The following is a 23,698-nucleotide window of genomic DNA, read 5'->3' as shown; positions in this document are numbered from 1 at the left end:
GGGTGCGTTTGGTTGAGGGTTATTCTTGATAACCTTGGTTATCCATCCAAGGTTATCAACAAAAACCCTGTTTGGTTTAGGTAATCGATGATTCCCGAGAATATTCCATGCTCGACACGTCAGCAAAAGGGGCATGCAACCAGGAATCGGAAAACCTCGGAAAACTGAGATTTTTCTTGATTCCGGGATTATCGAATTTTTTTTACCGAAAATACCCTCGGATAAGAGAAAAATGTGACAAAAAAGTAAAATGTAAAGAAAAAAATATAAAATATAAAAAATAAAATAAAAAAATAAAAAAACATAAAAAATGGTAAAAAAAACTTTTTAAAAAAATTAAAAAATAGAAAAAACATAAAAAATTTAAAAAAGTAAAAAATAATAAAAAATGTTAAAAAAACATTAAAAAAATTATAACAAAAATAGAAAAATGTAAAAAAAAACCCCAAAAAAACTAAAAAAACTAAAAAAAATAAAAAAATTTAAAATTAAAAAACAAAATAAAAATATATATAAAAATAAAAAACAACATGAAAATATAGTAAAATATAATAGAGTTTAAATAATAATAATAATAATAATATTATTATTATTATTATTATGTATAGTTGATTTTGTAACTAAGGATAATCTAGTAAAATATTAAACTAGGTTATTGATTAAAACCTTCAAACAAATATATTTTTGTTGTATTACCTAGATTGAACCAAACAACATTTGGTTATGTTTTATTCCCCATAACCAAGGTTATACATGATAACTTGAACCAAACGCACCCTTATGGTTTTATGAAAATTAATCAATGAGTTTTTTAACCCTAAAAAAACACTTAGTTAAGTGTTTATGGGATAAAATGACCATTGTTGGTATAACGATAATGGTTTGAGGGGGAGAAAAGTCATTAAGAGGGGATGATAAGGTTTCTGACCTTGAGTTTATGAGAATGATTATATAAGGGGAAGGGGTAACTTCTCCCTAAGGTGTTGAAATTTATTTCCAAGGACAAAACATAAGTTCAGAGGGAGAGGAATGTACCTTGTGATACTTTATGAGCCTTTCTACTCTATAAAGAGGGGAAATTCTTAGTTTTTGAAGTAGTAGCAGCTTTTAAAAGGAGGTTCACCTTGAAAGTGCATAAATTATCCCGATTGAGGTAGATGTTTCCATAAAGGAGAGAGATTTTTTATAAAAGAAGGAACTTAGACCTTTAAAAAAAGGAATTGTTTGTGCAATCTCCGTAATTGAAGTGGGAGGAAAGGCTTAAGTTTTAAGCATTGAATTATACCTTAATCGTGATACTTCAAGAATCTTGTATAGGTGAGATTCTTTTTGATATATGTCAAAGGGGGAAATTCGAATGGTAAGTTAGAAACCATGATGAGCATGATGAGATGGTTGAGAACCAATATTATAATAGGCGGAGATGGGAAGGCTTAGTTGGAAACTCTCACTATTTGATTTTTTTTATTGTTTTATTAATATTATTGCTTTATAAGCTTTTGATCATACCTAACTTAAACATAAACCAGATGTCAAACATTAAAGGGGGAAGAAAAAATGTTGATGCAATCATGCCTTAAACATGTTATTGACATGTGGTTTTGATGTTTAGACAAAGTTTAAGGGGATATTTGTTAAGCTCATATATGTATGTCAACTATGTTTGCAGAAAACTTGACATAAGTTGCACATGTAAAAAAACTTGTCATAAGTTGTAGGTGCAAGAAATGAAAGCTCAAGTAGCTCGATAAGGACCGAATACTTGACACCTGGAAAGACTAAGTAGGTTGAGGACCAAAGACTTGGCAGATGAAGTCCCATCAGGTTGACAAGAACCATATGCTAGTCATATGAAATCCCGGAATCAAGGAGCTTCTAGGCATGGTGAAGTCTTGAGGCTTGAAGAGCCATTTAGCACAAAAGTAAAACTCTTTGAGGAAGAGTTGGAGTGAAAGTGCAATATTGGATCAAGGGATTAGATTGAGGTGCTAACTTAGCCTTAGAAGTGGATGAAATCAAAAGTCGGAGTCAACTGAAAGGGAAACTTTAGTTGACTAGTAGCTTAGTTGACTAGCATTGATATTCTAGTCAATAAGTAAAACTTTAAACCTCAAATTCATGGTTTGTGGTTTGCACCAATCAACTGAAGTGATAAAAAGTCAACTAATGGTTGAGTCAATTGGACAGTCAACTTAGACCCATTCGCCTAATGAACAAAATATTTTTGTTTGAGATATTCAAGAGAATAGTCAAGTTGTCAGTTGACTATTGCCGTGGTAGTCGACAAATGCTCAATGGTAACATAAAAAATTACCATGACCACTGATAGACAAATTGATCAACAGCTGTCAATATCGACTAAGTGATGGTCAATGCCAATCAATTAAAGCAACAATTGGATGCCCGTTTGGTTGACAGATCCAAGTCAGCAATCTACTAATGGCACTAGATGCTTGAACTCTATATATGGGTTTTTGACAGCTCAAGAATGCATAAGGGGCAAGTTGAAAAGCTTTCAAAGTGTCTTCTAAGTTCTTAAACCTTTCTCTCTATGAACCTCACATTCCTTGTAATCTCTTTGTGCGTAAACTCTAATGTTTGTAAGAGACATTGTAAGAGATTTCTCCAACTCAAATTGTTGATTGATAAGAAGAAAATTAAAGGTGCTTCCGAGAAGTGATTCACCTTAAGGATCATAGCCATGAAGTAGAAGTCTAAGGGAGGACTACTGGACCACATTAAACATCATAAATTGATTTGTTTGCATCCTTGATTTGTGTTTATCATTTTTATTTTTCTGTTACTTTACTTGTTTGTAGAAACAAAAAGATGCGACAGTACTTCTCCAACGATCCAACAAAAGTATTGAATGCAATAGAAGAATTTCATCCAAAAAAAAAAAATCTCACAAGTAATATATGATTCTGAGTAAATATCATTTCAAAACTTGAGGATTTTATATGGAATTTGGGGTAAAGAAGAAAAACCACCATGAGGAGAAATACCTATTTTTGAGAAAATCATTTAAAGGAGATTGGAAACAGAAAATCATTGAAAGGAGATTGAAAATCACGAACCATCAAAAATTGTTGCTAACTACCTATGAAGGGAAAAAAACAATAAACCACAATTGATCGACAGAAGAGGGAGTGAAGACAAAGAAACAATTGTAGAATCTAAATAATTTTTAGAATTAAGTGCTTAGCTTGGATCTATTCAATAAATTAAACTTAGAAATAATTGATAAATCAAATATAATTTTTAAAAATATAGCATAACGTATTCCCATTTTCTTCAATGTCAATTAAGAACTTTTAGTAGTGATATGCATGATGTCACAAAGTGTGCATATTAGAAAATTTAGATTTAGAAGTTTATGTTATGAAATTTGTAATTGAATAAAAAAAACCACTTTTATATTTCTATATTGACCCTTTTTAAAAGAAAAAACTTAGAGTGGCATATTTAAATAAAAAGTAAATGAGTTACCCTAAGAAGCCGACGGAGCTCCGGCGCTGGCCAATGACGAGAAGGTCAACACAGTGCAACTGGGCGCGTTCCAGAATTTTGGTGGCCTTCCCCATCCCTTCCATCTCCACCCTCTCGATCTGCACCTTCACCGTCGGTTGCGCAGCCTCGCACTTTGCCCTCATCGCCTCCAGGAACACCGGCCCCGCATTTGTACCCCCTCCGCCAGAGTCATGCTCAGACACACCGGCTGACACGAGAGAGGGAGGCCGCCGGAGGAACAATGTGAACGTCGACGGTGCCGATGCGGACCGTCGCGGCGGCGTGCTCTCGCCAGGGTGCTCAAGGTGGAGCAGAAGCAACTCGTCGTGCTCCGCCACGGCGTGGTAGAGGGCCCACTCAAGTGCGCCGCTGGCCTCGCGGCTCGGATCGGCAACCACCATGACCCTCCTCCTGCTCCCTGCCGGGGTGCGCCAGCCACTGTCCATATGCCCGGCCGGGACCGCCGCCACCTATTTTCTCACCACTTACGACGTCAAGGAAGTATAGGAGAATAGGGAGAGATCGATTGGCAGGAGGAACGGCATTCAGTTAAAATGGAGGAGGAGGAGGATGGCGGAGCAACGAGTTCGTGAAAACTAATTCATTTCCACCGTGTTGTAACCGAGGGGAGGTTTCTAATTCGGGTGGGGCCCACCGTGACCATAGCTTCCATGGTAAAGTCCAGAAAACTAGTTCGAATAAAATAAATAAAACTATTCTTGATTTTTGCAGACTATTGTTACCATTATTTTTCAATAATTATTAATTCCTAACATTTGTAACATAACATTAGTAGCTAGTATGCATTTGATTGTTTTTTTTAATGTTAAAGATATTTAGGATGATTAATAAATAATATAATAATTAATAGCTATTAATTTAACAATATACTTTTTTATTAAAAAAAATCTTCACATTTCTTTAAAAATTAATACGCTTAGAATTTATGAAGAAGAAAAAAAATCTAATGCCTAAATTGCCCTTATCAGAACTCAATTGTTGTGTATTTAAAATAGGAAGAATCGTGGAGCCACTTAGAGACAGAAATAAAGATGAATGAATGCTTTGGAAACGAATGAGTAACTAAAGAGGGTATAAATGAAAGATCAAATTTTTAATTGTGAAGGAAAACAAGAAAATAAGTACAGCCTTGTCAGGAGAGAATTCAGAGATAGAAGTTTGGCAGTGTGATCTCCTTAAGTAATTTGGGCTTAAGATTCAAGATTGAAGTTGATGCCCAAAGGTTTTTTGCAAAGTAGAAGTTGGCTAGTGTAGCAAACATAAGTTTGATGGAGCATACCTCGAAGCAATGCTCAAAAGAATTTTTAGGGGTTAAGTTTAGAAGCACTTTCCTCAAATACTGAACAGAGGAAATCTATCTGCATAAGTTGGGACACAAGGAACAAAAGGATGGATAAAGAAATGCTCAAATTGGTAAGTTACTTGAGTCCTACAGCAACCGTTTTCTGGAGTATTAAGATAGAATTAGCCCAAGAAGGATATTGAGCAGACTGTGGAGAAAGGTTTAGTGTTTGGGTATCCCACCAAGATGAGTGGGGAGTTAACGAACTTTCTATTCCTGCTTTTGATGGATGTCAGAATACCTTGGGATTTCCACTCAGTTTAGGATGTGATGATATAAACCCTCAAGCAAAGTAAACCTGACACCCATGACAAAATAACCTATTCATCACCTTTATGCCCGACTCAGCCTTGGGCCAAGACAAGTACAAGCTGGTAACTGAGAATTTGGAGAGAAGAAGCTGACAATCAAGCTCCAAATGTTGAGCAACTGAAGAAGCATAACTAAAATGTGAAATTGACTTGAGCAATGATGAAAAACAGATGCTTACTGGAGACTTAAACAAGAATTTGTTGAGCAAGAACCTAGAGGCCAAAATGGAGCCAAAACAGAAAATCTAACCAGTTTGATCAAGCTAAGCCCCATTATCATCTCAACCTGACCAAACTCCTAACCTAACCTATATCTATTTTTCAAAAGTCTAAGCTATACCCTACAGATAGCAGACCCTAAACTTCACTATTATTATAATAGTGAAGTTTTAACCAAATCATCATCGTATTTTTTTAAAAAAAAAAACTTCACTATCATAAACAAGTCACACACAAGTTGCAACAAAAATATAAATTATTTCTTAATCTTCTATCCACAAACTTGTACATGAAATTGTCAGGCGGCTCATAAATAAGCATGTCAGAGATGCCATATAAAGACAAAACAAACTTATTTGAGAAAGTGTTGCTAAAACAAACTTTGCAGTAGTCATATTCAATATTTTGAGCTATTTCACTTCAAAAAGATTGCAGGGAGTAACAAAATGGTTGCATGTTACTTTGAGATACTAAGAAATGAAGGTAAATAGGCTATAGAGGAGACGACGTTTTCCTTTCCATACTATCTTCCTGAGAGGAAGCATGCGACAGCGCTGACGATGACATGGCTGCATGGTATGAGGAGGAAGCTAGTTGAGCAAAAGCTGGCAATGCCCCACCTGACAACCATAACAAGTATTAGAACCACCTGAATAGGTGGAATCATTGACCTCGAGAGCAAATATGATAAATAACAACTAATCAAAAAACAAAATTGAAAAAATTGGGAGAACATGTTCGTAACATATTCAACACATGACAACATGACTTCATTCATGTATAAATTTTCATCTGTTTTCTCATTCCAAAGGTTGTCATTGTGTCAGTTCCAAGTGGTATATTTCTTACAATGACAAGAGCAACCAAGTGCTTGATCCTGTTATGCGGAAGTACAAAACAAAAACAAGTAATAGATTGATATCGATGATAAAGAAAATAAATAAACAAAATGACATAGGAAACTATTAGACAAACAAAGAAATAAAGCAAAGTTCCTAATACATTTATTTGAGAAGACATGCTATGTTTTCAATTCAACTTCAAAATTATCACCCTCCTTGATATACATGGCAAGGGATAGAAAGAACTACTTGGTCAATGTACCAAATGAATTCCAAAGAACCTAGAAATTCTAACTCCATGTAAAGTTTTCCGATATAAGCCCAATAACAAGAGGTCTCCATAAATATCATAGTGAATCTCATGAATATTGTAATGCTCTATCTTGGTGAAAATTTGCCAAATACAATATTCAAATCGAGAAATACTCTAAACAGTGTTTAAAATTGTTTCTAGTCAACTTGCCATTGGCTTTGACCCTGAAATACATATTTCTTGGTTAAATCTCTGACTAAATAAGAAAGCTACCCTTGCACAAAACACTTTTTCCATGCTTACTTTCCGGTCATTCTTGGCCTACAGGGGATTTCATCGTCTCTCAAGAGGACTCGTCTCAGAGCACTGGCTAAGTATAGTCCACCTTAATATACGAGGACTTCATTTACCAACACATTGAACTTCCAGCTCTATTAGCACTTGTAGCACTTAGCAAACTTGGACTTTTGGCAACACCTATTAGACTTTGCGGCGCCGGGAGGATAGTGATTATCCTACAGGCTAATGAGAAGGAGGATTTGAGGAGAAGGCAAGCAGAAAAACCGAAAAAAAACAAAGAGAAACCCGTCATTCTCTAGGTTTTACAAAAAAAGAAAAATTCATTAAGAATAGAGGATAATCTTTCAAATAGCCAAAGCTTATATAAACAAACTCTGACTCATAATAGGCAAAGCTACCAAAAATACCCTAAATAACAAAAATACAAAAATTTCTAAAAATAGTAAAAATGGTGTTCAAATCCTCCGAAAAAGCACTAAACGATGTTTTTCGAATTCGAAATTTGGGGGTCACGGGTTCCACCCGATAACAAATCTAAGTCTCTAAATCAGCTTCAAGACAAACAATGGCTCATTCTAATATCCGAGTCAAAAGTTATGACCCTTTGAAGTTCAGGAGATCTTCTAGGGTCGATCCTGCATCACTTTGCCATTGCATCTACATTGTTATATTGAATCGTGAAGAAAGACTAGAGGGGATGTAAGTATCTCGTGCTGGTTTTGATGTGATCAACAAGTCAAGTTAGGCTCTATGTATTTGATGTCTTGCGTTTGAGTGTGCAGGGAGCAACAGGGGATTGAATACATCTCATTTGCTTTATCACGCTCGTTTGCTCTTTCTTTACAAGATTACTTCGCAGTGGAAATACAAATTCAACAAATTTAAACACACAAAATGACATAATTATGATCCAAGGGAATTGGTTACCAATCTATTTGGTTTAGTCGATTGCAACGGTAAAATAGTCAACTAATGGCACAGTTAGTAGAAGAACTTATTTAGATCCAAGGGAACTAGACAATGTGTCATTGTCTAATGTGGTTGAGTAGACTAATAGGTAGTCTGAGTTAACTAAAATTAAAACAATCAATTGGTGATAGACAAATAATCAACTACAGTAATGATAAGGCAACAATCATTACGGTAACAACAGATCATCCAACTAATGTTGAACGATCTCATTCTGTGAATACCAAGCAATGGTAACTCGACTAAAACACCCACAATTAATGTGCATTCAAGAAATAATAACAAGTACTCCATCTATAAAGAGATCCTACTCTTCACATTGAAGTTCTTTCACTTTTCGTTGGTAGTTTTCTATTTTTGCTACTCTGGTTGTTTTTCTTATTTCGGATTTGAACTTAAAGTTTCCATCTTCTATTTTTCATATATTGATTCTATTCTAGTCGGTCTTTGTAAAAAGGTTTCTCCGCCTTGGGAAATTTCCAAGGAACAAAAAAAATACTGGATTTTTTTTATACAAGTTCATAAGCCATGAAGTAGGAATTGGCAATTCGACCAACATAAATTTTTGTATTTGTCTTTCTTTTCTTATTATATTAAATTTTCATAATTCGTAGAAATATTTTTTATTTCAATATTTCCATTATACGCTTCTCAAACATATAGCTATATTTTTTTAAAGAACTTGGAAGTTTCTTAATTTTGTTGCATTTTTCAAAGAACTTCAAAACATCTTTTTTCCCTACAATTTTCAAAGAACTTAAATACATTCATTTCCAATGTGCATTTAGATAACCCCTGATAATAATTTCAAATAGTTTTGATTATGTTACCTAACCCTCCCTCTCTATCATCTTTCTTGATTTAACAAGTGGTTTTAAAGCTTACTCCCAACGGACTAATCAACAAAAGGAGTAAGAGAGAACATTGCAAGAGAGTTACAACACAGCACGACATCCTTTCTTCAATGGAAACAACTTCACTTACTAGAAAGATAGAATAGAATATTGTCATATAAATACATTGACAAGTGTTTTATTGTAGAGGAAGGTTTTCAAATGTTTGGGAACAAATTTGGATAAGCACTTGATTTTACTATGCAGGTTGACACTAGATAAACTCAATAAAGTCAACCTCTCTGGCTCAAGAGAACAATGGGACAAGCTCATCAAGCTTCATAAAGGTATGTGTGACTCGCGCATTGCTAAATGTGATTTATTACTAAGTCAAATGCAGAAATTACGCAATGAAAGAAGGTGAAATGGTGATTGTAGAAGGTTCAATGAGATCCTTAATAGACACCACACAATTGAAGAACAAGTGGACAACCACTGAGATGTAATAAGATACAAACTCAAGGCTTTTCCACTAACTAGCTTGTAGTCATCTATGATAGATGCTTATGTTAGACACTTACAAGGTATCGAAGGACTTGTCTTTAGTTAATTAGACGACTACTTTGTGAGTTTCAAACTCACAAAATAACAATAACAACTAAGCGTTTATCATATTAAGGAGGGTCGAATACATGGATTTTTCTAAGCCAGTAGGGGATTGAGTCTGGGATTGAGTCTAATAGCGCAAGAGGATTCATATAGCCGACCCCACTTAAGGGAATAAAGGTTTGGTTGTTGTTATTGTTGAGCCTAAAGATAAGGGTATTATCTTAATTGTAAAGAAGTCAAAAATAAAGAATGAGAAGAAGTCTCATGCAAGTCATAGCATAAGAATCAAAGAGGAAAATAGTGAGATGCTAACTTCATCTAAAAGCTGATGAGAAGAAACAAAATCTTCAAAAAAAAAAAAAAGATGTGAAGAAAATCTTTCGAAAACCAAAGAGGCCACACAAATCATAAGTATATCTAAATCAAAATCAAATATATCATTTGTTTGAATAAAATAGGAAAAAAAACATTACAAATCTGAGTGCACGAGGCTCAATAAACAAGAAGAGAAGTTCAAGAAGAAGAGCGCTCTTAAGATTACCCAGGATAGCCCATCCTTAGAATCGTCGAATGAAGAATTTTGCAAGTTATTTGAGCATATGATTTTCATGGCCATTAATGATGGAGTTGAAGACTTAGTCACAAGGAAACAATTGATCACAAGAAAGATATGTTAGTATTAGCTCTAGTACCAATTATGAGATGATTGTAAAGGGCTCATTTTGTATCATATATCATTACTAATAAAAGGCAAAGTTGATTATTATATTTACTTCAGTTCAGTGCCAATTGAATAAGTATAATAATATCCTTAAGTAGTAGGTCCTTATCTACAGTATATCAATTGGTTGAATTGATAGTGAGATATTGTAGAGAACACTACTCTTAATTATTCCTAGTCGAGCATTAATATACAAGGACAATATTAATGCGCAGAGACTGAGACTAGTATGTAGGTCAACGGATGACTTGATCTCACAAGTCATGGATATGAGATATCAGGTTGACATATGGATATATATTAGAGAATATATACTGAATGATCCGCCATGAGAATGTTTCATGGATCGTCGTATGAGTATCATAAACATTCTCATATGGCTATTAGTATGAATAGTCCTTAGACCTGAAGTCACTACGGTTCCCTACATAAGGAGTTATATACTTTGGTATCGTCAAACGTCACCCGTAACAGGGTGGACTATAAAGTCGATCACTAGGTATGCAATGAATTATACGGAGGGATGTGAGTGATGTAGATGGGATCTATCCCTTCCATATGACGGAAGCGATATCTGTGAGCCCCTTGATTAGTAGGACACAAGAAAGCATGGTCATGCGTAAACTTGAGTTTGACTCATTGATGGGTTCATGTGATGAATCAATGGATTAAGTGTAATCCGAATTTGACTCATTGAGTTAGACTGAAAGGGATCTAATTGTTAGATTGAGTCGAGTTGCTTGAGAATCAATGGGTTGGACTCATTGGGTGAACTTGAGTTCACCAGGGAAGTTGAATGATCAAAATTAAACTATTAGATTGAATGGTTAATTTTGAGCCATTGGACTAGAAGATGAAAGGGTGGAGACCCTTGGTATACCATGGGATGGATATAAATATCATTTTGGATGATATTTTTCATATGATTTTCATTAGATGAAAAGGTGTGAGACCTTTTGCATTCTTCTTCTTCCCCCTTGCCTCTCTTGGCCGAAACTCCTAGGTGAGGTTGCTAGCACAACCTTAGGTGTTTTCTTCTCCATCTTGCTTTGTTTGTGAGACAAGCAAAGACAAGACTTCTCCATCTTCCACTTATTTAGCACGCTAGATCCCAACAGTGGTATCAGAGCCACTTGCGAAGGGCTATGCTAAGTTGCTAGAAATTTTATATATGATATAGAAATTGCATGATAGGGTTTACTGTGATTTGCAAAACTTATGAGTTTCGACCACACAAGACTCTCAACCAGATTATGGGTCTCAGCCAGACTGTGAGTCTTGGCCAGATTCTAAGTCTCAGCCAAATCCTGAGTCTTGATCGATATGGGTGTTTTGCTGAGAACAAAACGAAGTTGGTGTGTGACCATAAAGGTCTCGGCCAGAGATGTTTTGTTTAGAACGAAACATAGTCGGCTGTGGCGTTGCGGCTCATAATTAGTTGTTCCAATCATAGTAAATTTTATGTCATAAAATATTATGAATAGATATGACATGATGCATGGTTATGGCCCTTTAACCCCAATGTGATTGGATGTGTGTAATTTTTTAATTCATAATACGATCTGTGTGTCGTGCCTTCATCCCTTTTATTCTTGTTGTAATTAGATTACACTTGAATGTAACTCGAGTTTCTTTAGATTTTGTAATGTACAAAATTAGAAAGAGTTAGTCTTTTGGAAGACGGGTGAAAAGGAAGGAAGGACAACAACACACAACAACCAAGGAAGTGCTTGGAGAAGCGACTTAGACCTAGGTTGACTTATCGCTCTTCTCATTGGCTTGAGAAGATCGTAGTTTATAGGGGCCATAACCATGTCACGTTTAAATTAACATATATGTTGATGTATACCATGATATGCCATGAATGTATGTGATGCATGTGTAGCTATCGCAATTAAATCCTTTACATATGCCTACCAAAGTTTAGTACTCACTACTACCTCGATCATTTGTAGTCAAGTTTGCCAAAGCAAAGTGACTCGTTTTATCTTGGTAGAGTGCGACTGAACAATTGTGATATCCGACTATTAGACTTTGGGTGTGACTTAACTAAGTTGAGAACTTAGAGGCATATCCCATAGCGATTAGCCAAAGCTAACTCAAGATGAATTATAATGTAAATTTCATGAGATGGGCAAATGAACAAATAGTCTTGTTCACCTATAGATCCAAGAGTTACATAGGATGTAATTGGTAAACGTTGTCTACCTAAGTTATACTAAGTCTTGAGCGATTAGCCAAAACTAACTCAAAACAAGGTATAATAAGGATTTTGTCCAATTGGTACACGTTCCCTACCTAATTTATACAAGTCTTGGGCGATTAGCCAAAGCTAACTCAAGATGAGGTATAATATGGATCTTGTCCCACTTGAATGTCTTTGCTTTTGGGTTTAAAGCTAGTAGTGACTTGCTCCTAAAAAGCTTTAGAATTCAGTGGGAGAATCATTTAATTAAAGGCTTAATTAAATGATCGATATATGATACTAAGTTCTGCATTATTCTGTTGTAGATTACCATGTCGTCAAGTACATCGAATACCCTTTCTCTGCGATCTGTCTTTGATAAGGGCAACCTCAATGGAGCTAATTTCCTGGACTGGTATAGAAACTTGAGAATAGTTCTCAAGCAAGAACGAAAACTGTACGTCCTAGAGCAGCCTATTCCTGAAGCACCCCTTGCTACTGCCACTAGAGCTGAAAGGGATGCTTACAAGAAGCATCAAGATGATGCTTTAAATGTGTCATGCCTAATGCTCGCCATCATAAACTCTGAGCTTCAGAAGTAACATGAGAACATGGATGCTTATGATATGGTTGAACATCTTAGATAACTATATCAAGGACTAGCAAGGCATGAGAGATTTGAGATCTCTAAAGCACTGTTTCAGTGCAGAATGCAAGAAGGAAGTCCCGTTGGGCCATATGTACTCAAAATGATCGGGTATGTGGAGAATCTACAAATGTTGGGATTCCCACTAGGCCAAGAATTGCCTACTGACCTTATTCTGCAGTCGTTGCCCGATAGTTATAGTCAATTCGTCATGAACTAGAACATGAATGAAATTGACAAACCACTGCCTGAGATGTTGAGCATGTTGAGAACTGCTGAAATCAACCTTAAGAAGGCAAAGCCTAGTTCCATTTTGATGGTGTCTAAAGGCAAAGGCAAGTGGAAGCTTAAAGGTAAGCGTAAGACTCAAGCCAAAGGCAAGGGCAAGGTTCATGCACTGAAACCCAAAGGTAGGGTTGCTAAGGAAGGAACCGACTTCCACTGCGGTGAGACCGGACACTGGAAGAGGAACTGCAAGGGGTACCTAGAGGAACTGAAACGGAAGATAAATGAGACTTTTGCCTCAGGTATATATGTTATAGAAGTCAATATATCTATTTCTTCTTCATGGGTATTAGATACTGAATGTACGTCTCATATTTGTACCAATGTGCAAGGGCTGAAAAATAGTAGAGAGTTAACAAAGGGCGAAGTGGACCTACGAGTAGGCAATGGTGCAAGAGTTGCCGCCGTCGCTGTAGAAACCTACTCTTTATTTTTGCCCACTGGGCTTGTTTTAGAACTTGAAGAGTGTTGTTATGTGTCTGCTTTAACCAAAAACATAATCTCTGTTTTTTGTTTAGACAAGAAGGGGTTCTCATTTATAATAAAGGACAAATGTTGTTCTATTTATTTAAATGACATGTTTTATTGTAGTGCACCTCTAATAAATGGACTCTATGTTCTAGACTTTGAAAACTCAATCTATAGCATTAATACCAAGCGGTTCAAATCTAATGATCTGAACCAAATATATCTCTAGCATTGTCGCTTAGGTCACATAAATGAGAGTCGCATATCCCAACTCCATAAGGATGGACTGTTGGACTCGTTTGATTTTGAATCATATGAGGTATGCGAATCTTGTCTTCGAGGTAAGATGACAAAGACTTCATTTAGTGGGCATGGCGAAAGAGCTAATGATCTGTTAGAACTCATACATACTGATATATGTGGCACTTTCAGAATAGCAGCTAGAGGAGGCTATCATTACTTCATTACCTTCACTGATGATTTCAGTAGATACGGCTATGTGTATCTGATGAGACACAAGTCAGAATCCTTTGAAAAGTTCAAAGAATTCAAGAATGAAGTACAAAATCAACTAGGTAAGAGTATTTAGATGCTTCGATCAGATCGAGGTGGGGAATACCTTAGCCAAGAGTTTCATGACCATCTCGTTGAGTGCGGGATCATATCTCAACTCACTCCACCTGGAACACCACAATGGAATGGTGTATCGAAAAGGAGGAACCGTACTTTATTAGTTATGGTACAATCGATGATGAGTCATACAGATCTTCCTACTTCCTTCTGGGGGCATGCTCTAGAGATAGTCGCTTTCACACTTAACCGAGTTCCATCCAAAGCCGTCATAAAGACACCATATACGATATGGACAGGAAAGAGTCCCAATATGTCTTTTATGAAGATTTGGGATTGTGAGGCTTACGTTCGACGGCAAGTCTCTGATAAACTAGGACCCAAATCAGATAAGTGCTACTTTGTTGGATATCCCAAGGAAACAAAGGGATATTACTTTTATAATCCTACACAAGGCAAGGTATTTGTTGCCAGGACTAGTGTATTTCTAGAAAGGGAATTTATTTCTAGAAAAATTAGTGGGAGTGAAGTCGATCTTGAAGAAGTTCAAGATACTAGCACTGACAGAATGATGGATATTGAACAGGTACCACAAGATGTTGTGGATCAGGATTTTGTTACACCACAAGAAGTTGTGGAACAACAACCTGTTCAAATAGCACAAGCTCTACGCAGATCTGATAGGATCCGCCATTAACCTGAGAGATATTCTATTCTCTTGTCTGACAATGGTGATGTAGTGCTAGTTGGTCTCAACGAACTTACATCTTATCAGGAAGCTGTACAGGGCCCAAATTCTGAGAAATGACTAGAGACCATGAGATCCGAAATGGAATCCATGTACACTAACCAAGTATGGACTTTGGTTGATCCATATGAAGGGATCAAACTCATTGGGTATAAGTGGGTATTCAAGGTGAAGACTGACATGGATGGTCGTAGGCATACCTATAAAGGTAGATTGGTGGCTAAAAGATTCAAACAGATTCATGGTATAGACTATGATGAAACCATTTCACCAGTTGCGATGTTCAAGTCCATTCGGATCATGCTTGCTATTACTGCTTACTATGATTATGAGATCGCCAGATGGATGTCAAAACCGCATTTCTTAACGGAAATCTACTCGAGGATGTGTATATGACACAACCTAAGGGTTTTGTAGATCCAAAGCATGCTGGAAAGGTTTGTAAGTTGCAAAGATCCATTTATGGATTGACTATAATGAAACCTTTTCACCAGTTGCGATGCTCAAGTCCATTCGGATCATGCTTGCTATTACTGCTTACTATGATTATGAAATCTGGCAGATGGATGTCAAAACCGCATTTCTTAACGGAAATCTACTCGAGGATGTGTATATGACACAACCTAAGGGTTTTGTAGATCCAGAGCATGCTGGAAAGGTTTGTAAGTTGCAAAGATCCATTTATGGATTGAAGCAAGCTTCCAGAAGTTGGAATCTTCTATTCGATGATGCAATCAAAACGTTTAGTTTCATTAAGAATGAAGATGAACCTTGTGTCTACAAAAAGGTTAGTGGGAGCACAGTCATTTTTCTCATATTGTATGTAGATGACATACTACTCATTGGAAATGATATCCCTACTCTTGAAAACTTGACTTGGGAATTGTTTTTCAATGAAAGACTTAGGTGAAGCAGCCTATATTTTAGGCCTTAAGATCTATAAAGATAGATCTAAAAGATTGCTTGGCCTAAGTCAGAGTACGTACATTGACAAGGTGCTTAAACGTTTTGCTATGGTGAATTCCAAGAAGGGGTTCCTGTCTATGTCACATGGTGTGAGTCTTTCGAAAACTCAATATCCTTCTTCTAAGATAGAAAGGGACCGCATGGATCAGATTCCTTATGCATCTGCTATAGGGTCTATCATGTACGTCATACTTTGTACTCGCCCAGATGTCTCGTATGCGATAAGCATGACGAGCAAAAACCAGTCAGATCCAGGTGAAGGTCACTGGACAACAGTCAAGAATATTCTTAAGTACTTGAGAAGAACTCAAGATTATTTCTTGATCTATGGAGGCGATAAAGAGCTTGCTGTAAAGGGTTACAGCTGTTGCTATAAAGGGTTACAGTGGTGTAAGCTTCCAAATTGACAAGGACGATTCTAGATCGCAGTTAGGGTATGTATTTTACATAAATGGTGGTCTTGGATACTACAACGATTCGAGGGATCATCGATATATGAGATATAAGAACATGCAGAGTACCGACCGATGCTAACATTGCGGATCCTTTGACCAAGGCTTTGGCACAGGGAAAGCATGATGGTCACACTAGGTCAATGGGTAGTCGATACCTCAGTGATTGGCACTAGTACTAGTAGGAGATGGTTAGTATTAGCCCTAATACCAATTATGAGATGATTGTAAAGGGTTCATTTTGTATCATATATCATTACTAATAAAAGGCAAAGTTGATTATTATATTTACTTCAGTTCAGTGTCAATTGAATAAGTATAATAATGTCCTTGAGTAGTAGGTCCTTATCTACAGTATATTAATTGATTGAATTGATAGTGAGATATTGTAGAGAACACTACTCTTAATTATTCCTAGTCGAGCATTAATATACAAGGACAATATTAATGCGCAGAGACTAGTATGTAGGTCAACGGATGACTTGATCTCACAAGTCATGGATATGAGATATCAGGTTGATACATGGATATATATTAGAGAATATATACTGAATGACCCGCCATGAGAATGTTTCATGGATCATCGTATGAGTATCATAAACATTCTCATGTGACTATTAGTATGAATAGTCCTTAGACCTGAAGTCACTACGGTTCCCTACATTAGGAGTTGTATACTTTGGTATCGTCAAACGTCACCCGTAACAGGGTGGACTATAAAGTCGATCACTGGGTATGCAATGAATTATGCGGAGGGATGTGAGTGATGTAGATGGGATCTATCCCTTCCATATGACGGAAGTGATATCTGTGGGCCCCTTGATTAGTAGAACACAAGAAAGTATGGTCATGCGTAAATGAGTCAATATAAGATATTGAGCTTATTTGATAAGTGTATCTACTTGGAGATCAAGAAACACAAAGATTGATGATAAGAGGATGACACGGTCTATGCCTCATTGATCAATCTAGATATCAAAGATAGAGGGACCAAGTCATACAAGATGATAGCCACGAACATGTTAGGTCGGATCTCAACTTTCTCGTCACTTGGGTAGCAATGATGCCTTGCTAGATGTCACTCATTGCTTATGTATCTAAATGGTGATTTGGGTACATTGCCAACGTTACGAGAACCTATAGGGTCACACACTAAGAAAAGTTGATATGGAGATGGGTCCATGTGATGAATCAATGGATTAAGTGTAATCCGAATTTGACTCATTGAGTTAGACTCAAAGGGATCCAATTGTTGGATTGAATCGAGTTACTTGAGAATCAATGGGTTGGATTCATTGAGTGAAATTGAATTCACCAAGGAAGTTGAATGGTCAAAATTGAACCATTAGATGGAATGGTTAATTTTGAGCCATTGGATTAGAAGATGAAAGGGTGGAGACTCTTGGTATACCATGGGATGGATATAAATATCATTTTGGATGATATTTTTCATATGATTTTCATTAGATGAAAAGGTATGAGACCTTTTGCATTCTTCTTCTTCCTCCTTGCCTCTCTTGGACGAAACTCCTAGGTGAGATTGCTAGCACAACCTTAGGTGTTTTCTTCTCCATCTTGCTTTATTTGTGAGACAAGCAAAGACAAGACTTGTTCGTGTGGATACCATAGAGGCGCGGACGTGTGATCGTGCTGAGATCCGAGTTGTCGGGAGATCGTGTGCACGCATCAAGGATATAATCCTATCATGTAACTTAGTATAGATTGTTTGTATGCAATGTTTATTCCCTTCGCATGGATCTGCTGGATGGAGGATCTAGTCAATTTCCGCTGCGCTTCCGCTTGTTTAGCGCGCTAGATCCCAACAATAGAAGTCTTGATGACCAACAAAGAGGAAGATCCATCTAGTGAGGAGGGATCACCAACAAAGATGAAGATCCATCTAGTGAGGAAGATTCAGCATCTGAAGTGGAATCATCTAGTTCTTGAGTTAGAAAAATATATGAATGAAACAATTGTGCTTTGACTAGATCAAAGGAAGAGGTGAAATCACTTTTTAAGAAATTTAAGTACTCTAAGGGTACACAAGGATGTGAAGACCCCAGCTTTCCTTCTAAGAAGGACCATTAAAAGAAATACAATAATGGGGTGGACAAGTTAATTAGTGCATGTAATACCTAAATATCTAATTATATGGAGGATCTAGAAAAGAGAGATATTATCATAGTATATATTGAATTAATTTAGGATATGTATGAGAAGATAATGACAAGAGTGAAGACTTCATGTACATTAACCAAAACATTCCTATAAAGATTAGTTTATATCAAGAATCAACTCTAAGTCTCTATCTTTTCATACTAATCATGGATGAATTTTCTGGACACATCCAAGATACGGTACTACTGCGGTGTATGTTGTTTGCAAACGATATTATTTTAGTAAATGACACATGTAAAAGAATAAATATTAAACTCGAAGTTTGACCAGAAACATTATAAGTAAAAGGTTTTAGGCTTAATAGAGTAAAGACATAATATTTGAAATTTAAGTTTAGTAATATTAAACATAACGAGATAATTATTAAGATAAGAGATGATGAGTTGTCGATAAGAGTTTTAAGTATTTCGGATCATTTTTGCAAAAAGATTGAGAGAGATGCATGTTTTACATAGAATACAAGCACGATAGTTGAAATAAAGGAGAGCATCAAGTGTTCTTTATGATCATAAAGTACCTCTAAGACTTAAAAGAAAATTTTATAAAATGATGATTAGACCTGTTATATTATATGGAGCTGAATGTTAGCTATGATTCGAGCACATAAGCAAAAGATGTGAGTTGCAAAAATGAGAATATTAAGATAAATATGCAGACATACAAAGATAAGAAATGAAAATATTAGAAAGAAAGTCGGGATTGCACCTATTGAGGAAAAACTTTGCGAGATACATTTAAGATGGTACGAACATGTACTTAGACGATCAATAAATACTCTATCACAAATGTGCATATCAAACGAGTAAGAGAAAGATCAAAAAAACCTTAACAATAATAAAATAAGATAAATTTATTTAAATATAATGATGATATAATAGGAGATAGAGTCAATGGTGTAGAAGGATTTTTATAGTCGACCCCACCTAATGAGATAAGACTGAGTTGCTGTTTTGTTTTAAATGTGACTGAAATCATAGAACATTATAGATTGCGCAAAATCGGCACCAACATAAATCATCAATGTTGAGTTGTGTAAAGAATAACACTAATGAGACATGTTCAGTTAGAGTCAAAGTAGGATCAGTTTATTTTAAATTTTTTCTCCTTTCATTTTTAGAGAGTTTTTAGAGTATCAATAGTTAGATAGTTCATTTGTATGGTTGTCCACTTTTAATGAGACATTACTTGAGTCATTTGATATTATTACTATAGACTCATCTCAGTACTAGCAAAGTTATACACCCCCATTCAACTATATATTTTCCTATTCTAGATTATCTGCTCAGTGGGGTAAGGTATTATATAAAATCATTGTTGGATATCTTTTACCCATCACTACTAGGGGACAAGCCGAGATTTTGGCTTCCACATCTTTTTATGATGTATGCTTTAATCAATGCTACATATTTTTAGACTCATCATCCATTATGTATGCTATGAAAAGCCTACCTGCCTTATAGAAATATCATCACTGCAATCATTACCTCGAGATATAGATGTCACCCCCAAGGGATCCTCTAGCCTTTGACCACAAGTTATGACCAAATCAGAGTTCAGAAGCTTTCCTTGGACAGGATGACTACCAGAGATGGGGTCGTTGTATGGAAGCCGCGAAGAAGCCTAAAAAACGATCAACCAATGTCGATGACAAGGAGGTTGAGGAAGCAACACAAATGCCACCACCACAACCACTCGGTATCTTGTCCAGATTAGCTAGGAAAGGCAAGATTTCAAAAAGGTTTGATCTTCACAAAAATGCACAATGTTTACCCATGTAGGATGAGATGTATGAGACGCTGAGAGGATAGAACCTAGAACAACAACCCCCATCACAAAATTAGATTAGAGGGATCCTAATGTAGCAACCTTATGCATTAAAGTTTGACTCATGTTATGACTTGATACCAGATATTGACTCGACTTACATATATATATTTGCATGATCATTTGCTTGTACTTTACGTGATATCACTGATGAATTTTATAAATTATTGATCTAACAAGATTTCATGCATGATAGACAAATACAAAATGTCTACTAGGCTTATGTTTTTGTCATGTACTAGTAGAAGAATGAATGATGTTGAGATATTGATGCCATACATCTACGAAAATTCATATTTTTCACCAAATTAGAAACCTTAGTAGAAACCTCAATTGATTGTTATTGGAGAAAGTCAATAACTAAGTTTAACCAGTTGACTACCTACATAAATTCCTTTATCAAATTGTTCCTCTTAATCTTTGCAATGGCTAACCTACAAGGGGAGTAACACCCAGTAGACATTCTTGAGGGGCAGCTAAGAGAATTTTGATATTATTCTTATTTATTTTTCTATGAGCAACAAAGAGGGAGAGTAAGAAGTCTTAAAGTTATAACATGTTTATCTTCTAAAAAAAGTAAAGGGAAGAAAATTAAGATACACTATAAATGGCACAGAAAAGGGAGAAAGGATTAAGTTTCTTTCAAAGGAGAAATAGTAGATTTCTCGAGAGAAAATTCTTTGTTTGACTTCTTCCTACCTTTTTTAATCATTTTTTTCTAATTTTAAATGGGTTACCAAACATTAAAAAGGAAAATTGTTGGTGACACCAAATGGTCGAGCCAACTATATTATTTTGATGTGATTAGCAAAAGTTTAAAGTTAGATTTACATTTGACTAACGTGTGTGTCAGGTATGCAGGTATAAGTTTTCTAGATATCAATGTTGCAAATCCAAATTAAAAAGTTCAAAACGTATTGGCAAAAGTCCAAGTCGGTGAAGGAAGTGTTGGTGCAGCGGGCCCAGCAAGAGGAGAGGGGTGAATTGCCTGCAAAAAGAAAATACCCTCCTCGTGCTTTCAACTCTTAAAATAACAACAATTAAATAAAAGCAAATAACTGAAAAGAAGGAAAAGAGACTCAGCAATTTGACTTGATTACAACCTAGATGGTTGTCAATCCAAGGCGGTTGAACAACGCACTAAGAAACTCTTTCTTTGAAGGCAGAGAAGTCTTTTACACACTTAGAGAGCTCAAGAGTTGCTAGGAATTGATTACAGAGTTGATTGAATAATTCCTAGCTCCAGGGACCTTTATATATCTCCTGGAAATTCTATCTCGAGTCTTGAAGGCGCCTCCAATGAGGTTGAGGGAGCCTCCAAAAAGATATGTGGATAAAACTTTATCCGATTACAAACGACCAAATTAATCAAGTTGAAGGCGCCTCCAAGGGCATTGAGGGTGCCTCCAAGGTTGTTGAGAGTGCCCTCAATGCTATTGAGGGTGCCTTCATCAGCTTGATGTTGGAGGCGCCTCCAACGACTATTTTTCCAGCTTCTTTCTTTTTCTTTTTAGCTTCCGAAGTTCCGATTACTTGGGTGATTGCGGCCAACCGAAATAGGGCTCACCCGAACCCAATTTCCGACCTTCTCCTCGAGCAGGCTTCCGTCCCGGCTTCTCGTCCCTAGAACGTCAGGCACGTTCTTCTCGTCCACTGGAGTACTCTTCCGTAGCTCTTTCGTCCTTCGGACGTACCGAGCCCGTCGGCTCCCTTCCCGTGTCATCCTTCTCGCTAACTGCGTTTTCCAAATTGGACCTAACCTAACTTAGTTGATCACATTAAAACACCCACGGGATTCAACAATCTCCCCTTTTTGATGTGCATCAACCCAAGTTCAAGTTAGGGTAAACCAAACAAGTAATTTAAAGAAATTACAAAACTAACATTTCAAGCATAAAATTTGCAATTAAAAATAAATTGCAATACTAAGTATAGAATGAATTTATCTATCAAAATTCAGAATTTGAAAAAATAACTTGAAAAAAATTTTTAACTCCCCCTGAACTTGTACTAACTCTCCCCCTTTGATCACATCAAAAAATAGGGGGTAAATTTCCAAGTTAATGAAGTAAAGAACAAACTCAAATAATTGTCTAAGTTAAAACAAACTTTTAACACTATTTTTAAGTTAAAAAAAAATTCAAATAATTGACAAGAATTTTAAAAAGCATTAACCGATATTTTATGCTTTATCAGATTGTCAATTAAATACTTAATTCGATAATCGACTTCCAGGTTGTGGCGAGGCACTAGTCTTCCTGGTTATTGGATCATCAACCACTTCTAGACAAAGCCTTTTAAGGAATTTCAATATTTAATTTCTTCTGAAAATCTTGATTAACAGAAGTTTAACTCTAGATATGATTTTGGAACCCAATAGAGGTTCTTCCTACTGGGTTAATCAAAAACTTAGGGGGTATATATTCTTTAGGAATTTTCCTAAGTTGACCTTGGTGATGTCTAATATACCAATTTAATTTACCATAAATTCTCAGTTTTGATTTTTGAAATTTATTCAAGCATGCATGATTAATTTTCAATTTATCAATTTCTATTTTTAATTTTTCATTTTCTAATTTTAAATTATCATATAATTGTAGAGGACATGTTTTTGCTAAATTTAATTTTAATTCAGCATTTTCCTTTTCTAGTTTAAATAGATCTTTAGTAAGACTTTTAATAAATTTAAAAGATTGTTTGGGAGATAAGACACGTACCTCACTTACCTCTACTTCTGATGCTCCCCCTTCATCGCAGTTTTCTTCTTCTGATGATCCTCCCCCTTCATCTATGCTCATTTATGAGTTCGTCTCATCTTCTTCTTGGTGGATTGTTGTTAGAGCAACTCCGGCGTAGGCTTCGACTTCAGATTCGGAGGACGATGAACCATCCCATGTGGCATTTAGGGTATTGTGTTTGGAGGTTATTTGTCTTTGGGACTTCTCCTTATCCCTTTTCTTCAATTTTGGGCAGTCATCCTTGATGTGTCCTTCCTCGTTGCAGTTGTAGCATCGGACCGTCCTTCTGCTGCGTTGATGCTTTCTCGACTGCGATCTAAATTTATTAGTCTTAATAAACTTATTTAACTTCCTTACCAATATCGCCGCTTCAGTTTCATCGATCGACGTTTCGGAGTCAGGATCGTCCATCTCGGCTTGTAGGGCAACATTGATATTTGACTTCTTTATTTGTTTAGGCTTTGCAATTCGAGATTCGTAAAGTTCAAAGGTAGAAAAAAGATTTTCTAGAGTACTTACCTCAAAGTCCTTAGAGATGTAGTATGCATCTACTAAGGACGCTCATTCTGAAGTTCTCGGGAAGGCGTTCAGCGTATACCAGATCGAGTCTCGGTTTGTTACGGTTTCTCCGAGATTGCTTAGTTGAGTTATCAGCTCCTTAGTTCTAGCTTGTAGTTGCGTTACCTTTTCGCCGTTGTTCATCCGGAG

The 23,698-nt window shown here is 36.2% G+C and overlaps 2 protein-coding genes across 2 annotated transcripts in view; both read right to left on the bottom strand.

The window, feature by feature from the left end:
* Positions 1 to 3,485: 3,485 nt before the first annotated feature.
* On the bottom strand, positions 3,486 to 3,956 carry LOC122038907. The gene has a single exon (XM_042598883.1). The coding sequence runs from the start codon at positions 3,954 to 3,956 to the stop codon at positions 3,486 to 3,488; it is 471 nt and encodes a 156-aa protein (XP_042454817.1).
* A 1,685-nt stretch (positions 3,957 to 5,641) lies between these two features.
* The window catches only part of LOC121967792, a 33,733-nt gene continuing 15,676 nt past the window's right edge, over positions 5,642 to 23,698 (bottom strand). Inside the window, exon 6 of the mRNA XM_042518245.1 lies at positions 5,642 to 6,023. Within this exon, the coding sequence (XP_042374179.1) occupies positions 5,896 to 6,023 (128 nt within the window). The 3' untranslated portion in view covers positions 5,642 to 5,895. The remainder of the gene's footprint in view (positions 6,024 to 23,698) is intronic.

This window comes from Zingiber officinale, chromosome 1B (genome assembly GCF_018446385.1).
Source record: "Zingiber officinale cultivar Zhangliang chromosome 1B, Zo_v1.1, whole genome shotgun sequence".
Taxonomy (NCBI): Eukaryota; Viridiplantae; Streptophyta; class Magnoliopsida; order Zingiberales; family Zingiberaceae; genus Zingiber; species Zingiber officinale.
Note: the sequence above shows the minus strand (reverse complement) of the source record. Positions and strands in the feature narration are given on the sequence as shown.